Raw genomic sequence first — 14957 nt, forward strand, 5'->3', positions numbered from 1 at the left:
ACTCAATTGGATCACGTCATACAAAAAAGGAAATCAAATACTTACCATTAAAAACTTTGTAGGGCCACTGTTTCTTTTGGCGTGGGCCACTTGAGTGTTATATCTGGTTCATTTTTTGTATCATGCTCCAAAATAGTGTAATAAAACAGACTGACGGAATGGATATATCATTCGCATTACCTTACAGTTCAAAAATTAAAATTACATCTTTTGAACCAATTTCACAAGCACAAGTACCCATGAATTTTCAAACACAGTAAAATTATAATAATTACTATTTCCCAGGTATTTTCCATTTCTTTAAAAAACAAACAGGCCCTAAGAATGATACCAAGCCTCGCCTGATAAGATGGATCCTCCTACTTTAGGAATTCGATATAGAAATAAGAGACAAAAAGGGAGTAGAGAACATAGTGGCTGACCACCTCTCAAGACTCAATCTCCTTGATTCCCTTGAGCCGACACTAATAAATGACATGTTCCTTGATGAACAATTGTTTGAACTCTCCCAATTACCTTGGTTTGCTGACATTGTAAATTATTTTGCTACAGGTTTCACGTCAACATATTGGACTGTGCCAGATAAGAAAAAATTATTCATTGAGGTACGTAAGTTTTTCTGGGATGATCCTTATTTGTTTAAATATTTCCTAGACAAAATTCTAAGGAGATGTGTATCAGACAATGAACATCAGAGTGTCATCTCCTTTTGTCATTCTCAGGCATGTGGTGGTCACTTTTTTGATAAAAGACTACGACCAAAATTCTGTAGTGCGGCTTTTACTGGCCCACGATGTTCAAAGATACTCATGAGTTTTGCAAAACTTGTGAGTGTTGTCAGAAATTGGGAGAGTTATCCCGTCGAAAGATGATGCCTTTGAACCCCATTCTTATCATTGAAGCGTTTAATTGCTGGGGCATCGATTTCATCGGACCATTCCCCCAATCCTTTGGGAATATTTACATTTTGTTAGCAGTAGACTATGTCACCAAGTGGGTCGAAGCGATCCTGTGCCAGAATAATGATCATAAAATGGTCATTCAATTCTTAAAAGAAATATCCTTTCCCGGTTCGGAACGCCTCGAGCCATCATTAGTGATGGAGGTTCACACTTCTGTAATAGCCCATTCCATTTGAGAACTTAATGAAGAAATATGACATCTCTCATAAAGTGAGCATTCCATACCATCTGCAGATAAGCGGGCAAGCTGAGATTTCTAACAGGGAAATTAAACAAATTCTAGAAAAAATGGTTAACCCTGACCATAAGGATTGGTCGATTCACTTGAATGATGCCTTATGTGCTTACCGTACAGCTTTTAAGACCCCCATTGGAATGTCTCCCTTTAGACTCGTCCATGGGAAAGCTTGCCACCTACTTGTGGAGCTGGAGCATAGAGCCTACTGGGCTATCAAAAATCCAAACTTTAATTTGCACAAACTTCAATTGAATAAACTTAAAGAAATTTGAAATGACGCTTATGAGAACTCAAGAATTTACAAGGACAAGATGAAGGTATTCCATGACAAATCATCATTCGAAAATCATTTATAACTGGTTAAAAAGTCCTTTTGTACAATTCTCGGTTACATATTTTTTCAGGTAAACTTCGATCTTATTGGACCGATCCCTTCATTGTTACTAATGTCTATCCTCATGGGGCTGCTGAGATAAAGAATTCGACGAATGACAATGTTTTCAAAATGAATGGACATCATCTCAAGCCATTCGTTGAGAAGTTTAATTCAGAGGACATGTCCACGCCTCTAACTCATCCTATGTATCAGGATTAACCTCCTATTCTGATGGAGGTATAGTTAGGTTTATTGCTTTCCTATGATTTAGGATTAGGATAGTTTGATTTCAATTTATTTAGTCTTCGTGCTAACCCATTTACACGTTAAGAACTTTAGAAAAGCTTCAATTCTCATTCTTCAGGTATTATTTTCTCATCACTTCCCATTTCTTTTTGTTGTCTCATGTGCATTGCATGCTCATATCTTTTACATTGAGGACAATGTAGGTTTTAGGTTGAGGGTGTGGATTAGGTAAATTAATCAATGTTTTCTTAATTTTGAACAAAAATTGTGAAAATTTTTAATTTTTTAAGCTAAAAACATGTTTGGAAAATGATAATTTATGGAATTAAGAATGCTTTGAGTATGATGATAAGATAAGAAATTAAATTTAAAATTATTGGAGTTTGATCAATTAAGTAAGACTATCGCTTAAGTTCTTTCATTTAATCGATTAAGGGGAAGTTTGAATATCACGTTAATCTAAGTTACAAGACACGTTCAATTTGCTTTCTATGAATAATACTAGAATTTCTGATTGTTAGTATGTATATCAATGAAAGATATTGAGAATTAAGTTTGAAAAATTTTATCCACCTTAAAAAGATGAAAAGAACTAGTTAAACAACAGAGAGATCGACAAAAAGGTCATGTATGATGAAAAAAAGTATGGAAATGAATGAAAAGTCTGAAAAGAATGAATAAATAAAAGGGACCATCGATATAAAATCAAAAACTGGAAAAAGAAAGAAAATGTGATAAGTTCGGAATTAGTACTTGATTATTCAATAAAACTTAGGTAATGAGCATAGCTAACATTATGAAATAGTAGTATGTTATGAAAAGTAAATAGAATTCACTAAGCACATTGGAAAAACTTGATATATGAACTTATGCTCTTAAATAAATAATAAAGAACATATTTGATTGATTGCTCATGTGATTCGGCTCTAGGTTTTCAAAATTTCACTTCGCTTCTTTGGATTATACTCATTCATCCTTGATTGCACAGAATATTATTTTTTGAATGTGATTTGAACATTGAAAATTAAGGATTTCTTCACGCATATTTTGCTTAGGACTAGCAAAATATTGGTTGGGGTGTGTGTTGAGTGTGAAATATTGTATATTTCCCCCTATTTATACCTTGGTTTTATAAATATGATAGTGCTTAATCGACCTAATTATGCATGTTTTCATGTATGAGGTGATTTCGAGAGCTTAAGGTGAAATTGATACCAAAAGAAACATCTATGTTCAAAAGATTAGTGAATGAATATTTAGAGATTTGAAAGTCATTAATAAAGAATCCACATGCTAAAGATCCAAGGAAACCAAGTGAGGAATTAAGAGAATCGAAGATTTGAAGTGAAAAAAAAAAAAAAGGAATTCTGAAAATTGTTCTAAAACAACATATTCCTGAAAATTGTCCTGAAAAAGCATATTCTGAAACTTCGAGTATAAAAAAGAAAAGTTTTGAATTATATTTTGGGAAACTACATAGAGTGCATAAATTTAAGGCAATTTCTAAATTTTTTCAATTCGGTGCGAAAGTTGGAGTTCCACAACTATAAATAGGACTCCATATGATGCTTCAAAGCATCTTTTAGGGTTTGGAAATGTCTCAAGGAGTACACACAAGCATGAAGTAGCCGTCAAAGAGTTTTTCTTCTTCCCTAGTTTATTTTTCATGCTTTGTTTAAGAGATTTGGTTTCAATCATGTCTATGATTGGTTAAACCTCTTATCTAAGGCTAAAAGGTGAAGCTTGTAGTGTGTTTGGATGATTATCTTACTTTGATTCTTATTCTTATTAAAATTCATTGATTTCTAGTTTGATATGAAAGGAATATTTTCAGTTTTCTATGGTTTATTGTGACTAAAATTACAATAGATACTATGATAGCTTTGAATATCTTCTTTTTCTATTTTGAGATTGTGAGAATGGTAAATCTTGTTGTTCACCATCGTCTCCTGGGCATGGTTGAGTGATGGAATCCCTTCTAATTATCATAATTCTCCTCTATTGAGAATTTGGTCGATGAAAAGTTCAGATTTGATTAAAATTTCTTTATTTTCTAATTATATAGGATAAGACTCCAATTCTAATCATGTTCTTTAAATTAAATAAGGTAGCATCACTACAAAAAATATAGTTATTAGAGGCATTCTCATCACAGGCGGCCACAGAAAATCGCCACTGTAGATGAAATGTGGGGACATTTTTAAGTGGCCGTCCATGTACAAAACAGACCACTGTCGCTGGTTTCAAATAAAAAAAAGAAACCTAAAAGCCCCATCCGCAAATCTAAAACGCCCGCGCGCCCTATACCCAGCTCTCCAAAATGCCCGCGCGCCTAATCCCCAAATCCATCGCGCCTTCTTCTCCCACCTCCTTTCTACCAAAACCCTTCTCCCCTCTTCTCTCCTCCCCTGCAATAACCTACTGAAAGTCTCTCTCTCTCTCCAATGTCTCTCGATCTCCATTTTCCACTTTGGCCTCTCTTGATCTGCCTTCCATTTCCATTGCTGGTTGAAGACGCTGATGTCTCGGCCGTTGTTGTCCTTCTCACCGAAACACACCAGAGTCTGAGAAGGCCCGTAAGAGGAAGTACGCTGATCTCTCCATCGTACCCTCCTCGTCGTAACACGCCTCTCTTTCTCTCTGTATCGCCTAATCCACAGAAGCCATAACTGCTGCTGTCTCAACCATTGGAGCTGTCAATAGAGTACCAGTACGTTGCTTTGTTTTTTTTTATTTTTTATTTTTTAATTTAATTTCCACCATTTGATCCATATCTATGCTTTGGAATATATGGATAGGATTTCTTCTTCTACTTTATTTATTTATTTATTTATTTGATGGGTCCTTTGAATTGTTTTCCCGACAATTCAGGTGCTGCCGATTATGATAATGGGAGCCTTCTCTCTCTCGCCTCTGTTTTTTGGATTTTCAAGTTCTCTGTTGTCTTGAAGGAAGAAGAAAAGGGTGAAAAGCTTTGATCATTTACACTCTGCTGGATCAAACACGGCATGATGAAATCCACATTATTAGTTGTTAGACTCTTTTCGTCTTTGTAAATAGTCAGGTAGGCATTGTCTTTTTCTTTGGGGCTTCATTTTCTTACTCTGGAAGTCAGATCTAATCTCGAGAAATTAGGCACTGGGATCACTTGTGTGTGGTCTGATTGGTCATAGATCGTACACGCATGCTAGTAACTTTCTCTGAGAGAGTTTAGATTCATGTCATTTTTCTTATTGTAATAGATGGATGGTACTTACATGTTCAACTTAGAAGGCTTGATTCCCAAGCTCTGTCAGCTAGCCCAAGAAATGGGGGAGGATGAAAGGGCATGCCAACTGCATTCAGCAGGGCTACAGGGCCTTTCATCAATGGTATCTTCTCTCTCATGGCCATCTGATTGTATATTCAATATCATTTCCATAGAATGTGTCTTATACTAGCTATATATTTTGTAAAAAAATCATTTATTTCTTGTAAATAGATTCTGTTCCTTTCTTGAACTAAGTTAGAAAATGTTCTCTTGATGGTTATGGGAAAGAAGTTTGGGAGTGTATGATGCTCTCTTATCGTTCATGTCACCTGAGATAATGAAATTCCTATAAAATGCAATTTCCTTTTAGCCTTTCGTTTCACTATTTATTAAATTGCATTCAGGAGTACACACAACCAAACGAGAGCACTGAGGTTACTTTAATGTGATTTAGAGGGCCCAAGGGTCATCTTTTCTTTCTTTTTCCTTCTTCGCACATGAACGCCAAGCTACAAAGAGCCTAAAAAGTTCAGTAGAAAAATTCACTTGCAGTCCACAACATATTCCACAACATATCTAACTTAGATGGGTTAATTCTTGTGCCAGAACTTTCATTGGTCCTATTCGGAATGTGCTTCAACAATTATTTTTAAAGCTTTTCCTAGTTTATACCATTATTGTCTTCAATAAAAATTTATTATTTCAGTTGGGTTATTTTGTTGTTTCTTGGTTTTACAATTTTCATTTTCTATAGTCAGATATTTCTCTAAGCTAAAAATATCTTCATTATCATTGTCATCATTGTCATCATCATCATCACATCATTGTCCCTACTATTTGGGTTAGGCTCTTCGAATCTTTTACTCTGGTAGATATGTTGACTTGTAATATATTATCATTGCCATCATCATCATCATCTTAGCCTTTCTATGAACACATTAGGGTTGGCTTTTAAATGGTAGATTGGCAGAAGTTTTAGGATTGGTTGCCACGTGGCATGAACCTTCCTATTTTACTCGGGCTCTTGAAATCAACCATGGTAGAGTATCACACGCACAAACACAATTACAAGTTTAGAACAATATTAAAGTCATATGTTTCTTACTTTCACACAAAATACATATGATTCATGCATTGACTGATTTACAAACTACTAAGTACCTTGAAACTCTTGAAAATAAAGTAATATGGTCAATGAATAAATCAAAACTTCACATTAAAGATTGAAAATACTAGCTGTGACACGCCATGCCACAGTCTAGACCCTTACATGCTTAAAAACACAATGTAATCATGAAATGAGTGTTAAATAAGTATTGTCTAATTTACTTATCTCATATTTTTAGGTTTTTATTTTTATTTTTATTTTTATAACTTGAAAAGGTTCACGCGTATTCAGCTGATACAGTCATTGGTACCACCAATATGCACTGATACATATTGGTTTTTGGCTGACTGATATGGCTACAGAGTACAGATACCTATATCTTGAACCTTGTCATTAAGTGAACAAGCCTTCACATTAGGTATTTTCCTCATCCCTTTTCTAGGTCCTTTCAACGGTCATCAAAGCTGCCCTCATACTCAGCCTGTCTTCAGTTTTTTAGCACATGACTGAACCATCTCAATATGCTTCTATCATTTATCTCCCATTGGGGCTACTCTTAGCTAGTTAGATTACTTAGGAGGACCTCATTCTTGATTCTATCCTTCCTAGTCTTCCCACACATCCATGGCAACATCCTTGTGTCTACAGCGCTCTCACTCATTTCATGTTGCCTCCCAATTGCAAAGAACTTATCCTCATATGGTATTGTCAGTTGAATAATGACCTACCTTTAGTTTCATTGGCATGCGGCGATCACACAACAATGTGAGGCACATCTCCACTTCATCCACCCATCTCTAGTTATATTGGAAACATCATTATAAATTTCTGAAAGTTCAAATGCTTACTGATGAATATTTCAACAAATTCATTTCATCGATGAATCCTGAATGCTTTTTATGGTGCTAGTGCCCTGATGACGTAGCACCACTTACATTAGGGCTTTCCAACAATATGCTTCTATCATTAAAAATTTCTGGTTTTTGGTTGATTTCATATGAATGCATGGTGGAATGGGCATTCTCATTCCTTTGCTTCTTAGTATACTTTTCACACTATTTTGATAGTGGATTGTTGTTCTTTCAATCTATTCACATGTTTTTGTTTTTATATTTTTATTGAATGGTAGGGAAAATTTCATTTTAGACAAAGTTTGTCTTTTAGCTGAAGTTACTGCGAGGTCCATTCATCGACTAATTTCTTTTTTAAATGATATTTGCTGAAGCTGTTGATAGATTGCATAGGCCTGATATTGACAGCAGTTCTATTCAGAAAATAATTACTGCCACCAAATGAAGTCCCCAATCGTTTGTGGATTGTTCACATTCCATATCATATCTCTACCATCTCAAAGATTTCAGGTAAGACCTACACTCATTTGTTGTTGCTATCATTCTGCTGTATCATTTTGATGTTGGTCTACATTTCATGGTATGGAATCCCCACATAGCCCCCATTCAAACTTTAGAAAATTTGTCATCCTTGCACAAGTTCGGATCTATACTCGTACGGGTTTGATTGAAGGAAACAGAACAGAGGCCTTATATGTGGAAATGGAGTGACTTTTTTTTTTGCTCTCTTCCTTATACTACCTTCAATGGGATGATTAGAGGTGAACATAGTCATATTTCTTTGATGGAACTTTAATTGTCATATTTCTTTAATGAAACTTTAATTCAGTGATCATGAAGTGATTAAATATTCATGGCTTGTTTCTGAAGCATTTGCATTTCTCAATTTGGTTGGCTTTTGGAATGGCTTATAATTTGAGATCATCTTATCTTAAGGAGAAAGAAACAATTATGCTTCCTCTTTCAGCTACAAGTACAAGTGTTTAGAAAGTATGTCTATAAGCTTAAAATTGAAGCTGCAGATACCAAATTTTGTATTATATTTGTATTAGCGAACAATATTGTTGGGGTTGTATTATATTTCTCATTGTTGGATGCACCTTTGTCCTTTAGTTCTTTGAAGAAATCATTCTATTTCAGTGCTAATCTGCTATATGACTATAATTGATATCCTGGAATAAGAAGTATAAAAATCATTAGTTGTTCAGATCTTTCATTTCTCATTGTTTCATGAAAATTTGTATTCTTCTCTCTCTCTCTCTCTCTCTCTCTCTCTCTCTTTTCTTGGGTCAGGAGGAAGATGTCTGAATGCTCTCATGCTCATAGGTATTGCTTTATTCCTAGATATAGACATCTATTACGCTGGTAGATTCGCTACATCTGTAGGCTTTCTAGGCTATAAAAACATGGTGAAGGTTCTCTTCAAGGTAAAAAATTAAATATAGAATTCAGCACAAGATGGCCATTTTTTTGCAGCACGCAGAGCAAGGCAAGGATAGGCTTTGCATTGACAAGAATTTGGGGGGAGCGCTTGAAATTGAAAAGGTTACAGGAAAAGTGCTATTTGTAATGGGCCAAAAGCATTGTAGAAGAAGCCAAGAAAGGTGGCTTGGATCAACAAGAAATAGATTGGCACAACTATGAGAAGATGAAAGCAGAAATAGTTTGCTAACAGCTTCAGTGGGCAGCTGATAAGGTAAAGGCCAGAGAATTTAAGAAAAAGGCTGAAAAGAAATCAGAGGAAGAGAAAGAGGACTTGGCTATTTTTAAGGTTTTAAAACTCAAAGTGAAATTAACCAAGGTAAAACCATCAAAATCTCATGCCATCTATGCATATCACATACCATTGCAGCCCAAAATGGAATTACATATCTCTAAAACTTCAATGTTTTGATTCTCCCTTGTCTTGCAGACATGTTCATCTCTATGTTTTGGCAATGTTCCAGAGGGAACTTTCTATGCTTCATTTCTCTATATGTAGCCATGTTTTCATATTTCATACAACAACAGTTTGGCAAGTGGGAGCTGCAGATACTAGAAGACCCTGTGGCGAGACAATCTCACAGGTGGCCTATTGGGTTTGTCACGATAGGATTTGTTCGTGGAAGGTCTGCATTTCCTTTTGTGACATCTACATTATTGAATTGAATTATTGTAACTAAATAGGTTTTCTCTACACTTTATTCTTGTTTGAACTAACATGGTACGATACGATCATTGAGCTTTCTAATGCCACTATGATTAGCTCTTAAAGAGTATTGACACTCTAATTATTATTATATTTTCTATCATTATTGCTGTTGCTTCTTGGCACAAACATGCATTACTCTCTCTGTCTCTTTTGATAAGCATATTCTCATTTATCGCTATCTTATTTCTCTCTTCCATGTTTAACACACTGATAGCATACTGCTTGGTATTGTCTTCAGGTTAAGGGACTGGTAGATATTTTTTGAGCTAAAATTGTAGACATTTTAGAGCATTCACTAACTAATGCTTGGTTTTGTCTTCAGGTTAAGGGACTTGTGGATATTTTCAGAGCTAAAATTGCAGATATTTCAGAACATTCACTAACTATTGAAGTAACCCTAGTCTTATTATTTTTTTTTCTGGCTTGATCGAATCTTATGTAAATGTGGGTTGATCAATCATGATCCCTGCTCTCTTTTCTAGATCCTTTCATAATGCTAAAATGTTCGTTTCTGTAATTCTAACCATTCAAGTAACTGGGGATCCTGGGAAGATGGTTGCAGTCCAGAGAAATCTAACCAAATTTGGAATTAAGGAAATAGCCAGAACTGGAAAGGTTGACTTAATTTTCTTTTTGCAGGAATGCAACTTGCAGCTGGAAGCACCGAACATAATTTCCCTTCATGTGCCAAACTGGCAGGTGTGCAAGATCTTGACTTTTTATTTGATAGGCCCCAGAGGGGAAGTTACCTGGCCTAAAGTCGGGCTGGTCCACTTATCAGTAGGGCTATCGCTGTGTATTGAATGTGGACCATTGGTTTTTTAACCTAACATTTTCTTATATGCATGTTGCCTACCTAACAAGTGGAGCTGCTTGATTTTTGGGTGTGGACATTCACTGAGGGCCCATCTGATTAACAGCTAGATCTCGCACATGAGCGCTTGTGTTTGGCTCATACATATGCATGACTCATTGCCTCATCACTTAATGTTTATGTAAAAGCATTTTATTTTAATTATATATATTCAAAGCTAAAAAAACACACCACATCATGATTGAAATATGAAAATAAAATTTGCATGATTAAAGCATTCTAGAGGCACAAGACCTTGTGCCGATATGGAATGCGTGTGAGAGATATGTCTGGATCAATGTTTAAAGTATTGTCTGAAGCTGGTATGTATTGTTCAATATGTATGGCTTGTCATGATCTTGAAGTTCAGTCACCAAAGTTCAATATGTATGTATGTCTTGTTGTTCTATGCTTAATATGTTTAGTGTCGAACATGGGTAGGTCTGGATGACGTGTCATATATCATGGTGGTATTAGTATGGGTGTTGGAAGATTTGAGCTTCAAGAGTCCAAAGGAAGAGTAATGCATTTTCTGAATAATGTGGATATGATGAATTTGTTGTTTTTTGTTAGCACTACATTGAGGTTCTGTTTTAGGAGAATTCCTTGCCAGTATTTACATATTAATCGGTCCAGCCAGATCACCCCACGAGTGAGAATGGGAAAACTCAAAATTAGGTGATCTAATCATCAGGTGAGTCTTGAATTTGATGTTTTTGGAAGTTATTCATTGTTTTCTAATGTGTGGCCCATCTGATGCTTTGATTGGCTTGATTTTTGTGTTGCCTCATTTTAATGGTAGGTGAGCCTGCTGGATGATTGGTTTCCGTACAAACAGCATGATGGGCCGCATATGTAGCTAGTTGCAAGAAATTTTCTATGATTGTTGTAGAGGAACCAGCCTCCAGACTTTGATTGAACATAATAGGCTACTTCCTCATTTGAATGCTAGTAATCATCACTAATCTTCATTCTTCCTCCTAATTAGATGGGACGCATCGAGTTTGCAATTCAGTTAACTTGTGCATTTAGATGCATCGTTCCAAACAGTAAACGATCTTGATTCTAATCCGATTGAGAGACGGACACAACTAGAATTTCTTAATCCTTAAGACTCTGGATTCCCACAATTATAAATTACTAGAGCTGGCCTGATTATGGAAAATTTGAAAACTACCCTTATGGAACCAAACATCATTTAAGTCCCATTTGGGAGACCCAAAATCTAGTTCTAGTTTTAGTGTTTTTTTTTTTTTTTTTTCCAGCACAACCAATCCACCTTGTAAGCAGAATCTAAATCACAACTAACTAATGGAAATGAGCCCTTCTTATCTTGCCAACGATTTGAATGTGCCGAGTTTACTTGAAAATAGCACTACTAGTATAGGATTTCAATGTAGAACTCTTGTGTAAGCTATAGGTATGCTAGGAGCCTCACGCACAATTAGAATTTCAGCTTAGGTCCATTTGCCATGCTCCATCCCTCTTTTGTTCAATAAAAAACTGGTTATCCCCAGTTGGATCAGTTGCTAGGGACCCAAGCTTCCATGAACTACAGGCCCTCGAATACAGTCATGAGCCCCTTCTATACCGTTGGATCGAACCAGCCTCCAAGGGATCCTGTCTATCTTCGCTGGCCGAGCCCTGCTATGATGTACGCAAAATCCTCTGAGCATTTCAGACAAGCTGTTTTTCAGGCGCCCTTCTATCAACAACCCTTAAGCTTTGATTATTCCCCGCACCGCTAGGGAGAACAGAAAATGTTGCAGAATGGTTGATGTCATTTTAGGTTCCATGGAGTTAAGTAAATACATTATTGAGATTTGTTAGATTGTTGTGTTTCAGTTTCAGGTTCTATTTTGTAGTCTGTGAGGGAGTAAAGGTACGCATATGACTCGATTTCTAAATGTTTTGGTAAACTAGATGTTTTTGCTGGTAGCCAAAAAAAAAAAAAAAAAAAAACCAACACTTTCATCATGCTACACATGAAAATTTTGGTGCTTGATATAGGGAAAAGATATAATCAATCCATTTATTTGCAAAATGATCTGTTATGGGCACAATCACTAAGCAGCTGGTAGATAGTTATATTTGTTGCTTTTCTCAATGATGTAGGTTTCTCATTTGTTCGCTGAATGGTGTCGGATTTGTGAACTTCCTGGTATGAATGATGCATCTTATGCCCATTATATTTCACAATTGCAGCAAAGTGGGCTACTTAAAGGTGACGATATCACAGATCGCTTTTTCTGCATCCTTACGGTAACTTTTCATGCTTATAGTTATGTTTGCAGGAGATCTCCAAATCATTGGAAATTTGAGTTTTGTGTCATTATTCATTGGTCTTGAATTTCACTAAGTCTGTTTAGTCAAGCATTTGGTAATTACATATGATAGGAAACAATAGTTTTCAGAGCAATCCAGATTCCAGATTCCAGGCAAAGAAGGGTTGAGCATTAGCATGGTTGATCTCCTTGGGCAGGCTGGTTGTCTCAATGAGGCCTACAATCTGATGAAGGGCTGGTTGTCTCAATGAGGCCTACAATATGAAAATCTTAATTCATATAAGCAACCTTATTTCTGAAAATAATATTCACCACAGTGGATCTCTATGATAAGTGTTATGATGCTTGTGGGGGTGGCTAACAGTGGAGTGTGTACTGATAGTGGGGTGTGTACTAACAAGCTAACCCCCAAAAAAAAAAAAAAAAGAAAAGAAAAAACTGTGCCAATGAGCTAAATACCCTCTTCTATGCTCAAAATTACTTCCAATGTCCTTTAAAAACCCAAGGTTCCTGAGTCACGACTCTCAGAGGAGTAATTGCATTAGTAAAATTGTCCAAAGCTACTCGTGCTATATATAGTAGAGATATAGAGATGTTTGTTAGTTATGCCAATTGGGCAATAAATTTAGCGCATGATCTCATTAGTAGTTTAAAATGATTTTATATGTGTGGACTTGAGAAGTGACCAATCTTGGTTTTACCCTTACTCTTCGAACGTACTTGAATATATTGGTTGCATTTGTTCTTCCAGAGATCTGGTTGTTTTCGTTTTGAGAAAATCAAATGAGCCAATGTCTTGTGAGAGTTGAGTTGGTGTCCTTTTATTCAGGTTCATTAATTATGGGATTGAGCTTTGGTATGGTTGCAATCACTTAATAATGTCTCCCTTGCAGGTTCCATTGAGAAGTGACCAATCTTGGTTAGTTATGTAAAATATAAATATAGATGAATGGGGCCAGTAGCTGCTGCGGTTACAAGTTTTCTGTTGGATGCGGCTTGTAGTTGAACTCATCACAGGCTAGGCTGTATGATGTATAAATGAAGTGGGTTTAGAGAAAAGTTATTGTGGCCCTTTGTCAGGTGGTGGATGTGTATGGCCTGCTTCACAAGTTCGATCCAAACCACTTAGAAACTCAAAAACTGTCTGAACAATTGTGAGCTGTATATTGAACCGCTAAAAAGTTGTACAAACTGCAGTTGAACACATATCAACTGTTAGGTTTTACCATAATTACATATGTAAACACATGTAAATCTATGGACATGGGGATGATATCACAGTTCAAGCTGGTGGTTGAAATTGCTGGGTGAACAGTTTGATCTCCAACTTTTTTTTTCTTTTTTTTCATTTTTCTTTTCTTTTCTTGAAAGCATTGATTTGTAATGCAGCGTTCTCATTTGTTGTAGCACACTATCATACCTCTTCAGCACCTCGTAAGCTTTGGTCTTAACCTTGTCAGCCGAGCTTTTGAATTTTAGGTATGTAAACAAGTAACTTAACAAAGCAATGTACCCTAAAATCCGTATCTGTAGGATCTGTGCTGGGACTGTGCACATTTGTATCTGTAATTTGTCTCCTATCATCATCATCATCTCAATTTTCTCCAATTCGTGGTTCAGTTTCAAATGATATATTGGCAAAAGTTCTACAGTTGGCTATCCACTGGACATCAACCCTCTCTTTTACTGAACTTGCCATGACAGAGGCTAACATTAACACCACTCACATGCAAGCACGAGTCCACCCAATATTGACCCCCAAGCCAACTATTAGATGCAGACCCCAAAGGGTAAGCAAGCAGAGTTATTGGGGTGTAGTTTCAATGCAAACCACTAAGCAGAATTATTCTTTTTATTGCAGGCTAATGCTTTTGCAAAGAAGCTTGGCTATGCCTCGCCACTTCAAACAGGCCTAGTGAAATTGCAGGTGACTGATTCTCATGCTTGTCACATCCAAGATCAATTATTATTCTATTTTTTTTTTGAAAGAGTTGTGGTTAGTGATGAGATAAATCCTACAGGCCCTTCTTTTGGGGTGAGGAATATATGTTACCTTGTGAAAAAAGAAGAGAAGAAATGGTGGAGTAGGCTGTTAAAGCAAGAAGGGAAGCCTCCTGTGTTTTTGAAAGTAGACTGAGACAAATGGGTCAATGAAGATGAAGAGCAAGAACACAAATGCAAGTTGTCCACTTCTTTTTTTTTTTAAAAAAAAAAATCTTGAACACTTACCTTTTTATGTATTTTTTTGTATGCCAGGTTGGATTTTTATTCGTTGTTCTATGCTAGATATCTGATTATTTTTGTATGTCCCGGTTGGAGATGACATGGACTTCAGTGGCATGGATTTCCTGGTATGTAGCCAAGTCTGCTTGTGAAAAGCCACCAGAATGTGCAGTTATATGAGTGAAGCTTTTGTTTGATGAGTTTTTCTAATCCCACAGTCACTTCTATACATGGATGAGTAAGCAGTGCATCAGGTTTCTCTCCCTTTTTAAAATTACATGATGTTGTGCATCAAGTCATTAGGTGGGCCACACATGTATGGTAGAATTTTTTAGTATCTGCCAATAGTATTTCTTTGCCTTGAGTAATAGGTG

At 36.2% G+C, this 14957-nt stretch overlaps 1 protein-coding gene across 3 annotated transcripts; it reads left to right on the forward strand.

Annotated features, from left to right (window-relative positions):
• Positions 1–4422: 4422 nt before the first annotated feature.
• Positions 4423–14531, forward strand: LOC131221230 (uncharacterized). Of its 3 annotated transcripts, XR_009159120.1 has the most exons (7): positions 4423–4532; positions 4694–4886; positions 5065–5193; positions 7310–8357; positions 8508–8832; positions 8944–9139; positions 9461–9488. XR_009159120.1 is itself a non-coding variant. In XM_058216426.1 (6 exons), the coding sequence occupies exons 1-6, from the start codon at positions 8852–8854 to the stop codon at positions 14397–14399; spliced, it is 648 nt and encodes a 215-aa protein (XP_058072409.1). In that variant the 5' UTR covers positions 8839–8851; the 3' UTR covers positions 14400–14531. The 3 variants fall into 3 exon arrangements, 1 of the variants encoding a protein (XP_058072409.1); XM_058216426.1 differs by lacking the exons at positions 4423–4532; positions 4694–4886; positions 5065–5193; ... (1 more) ...; positions 8508–8832; positions 9461–9488 and adding exons at positions 9545–9613; positions 9862–9921; positions 12191–12337; positions 14222–14287; positions 14382–14531 and having other exon boundaries at positions 8839–9139; XR_009159121.1 differs by lacking the exons at positions 4423–4532; positions 4694–4886; positions 5065–5193; ... (2 more) ...; positions 8944–9139; positions 9461–9488 and adding exons at positions 10339–10769; positions 12281–14287; positions 14382–14531.
• Positions 14532–14957: the final 426 nt, after the last annotated feature.

This window comes from Magnolia sinica, chromosome 12 (genome assembly GCF_029962835.1).
Source record: "Magnolia sinica isolate HGM2019 chromosome 12, MsV1, whole genome shotgun sequence".
Classification (NCBI taxonomy): domain Eukaryota; kingdom Viridiplantae; phylum Streptophyta; class Magnoliopsida; order Magnoliales; family Magnoliaceae; genus Magnolia; species Magnolia sinica.

Coding starts and splice junctions, on each gene's coding strand:
- LOC131221230 (XM_058216426.1), top strand. CDS start 8,852: ATGCCATCTATGCATATCACATACCATTGCAGCCCAAAATGGAATTAC. Junction 9,614..9,861: donor AACATTCACTAACTATTGAA/GTAACCCTAGTC, acceptor TTCTTTTTGCAG/GAATGCAACTTGCAGCTGGA. Junction 9,922..12,190: donor TTCATGTGCCAAACTGGCAG/GTGTGCAAGATC, acceptor TCAATGATGTAG/GTTTCTCATTTGTTCGCTGA.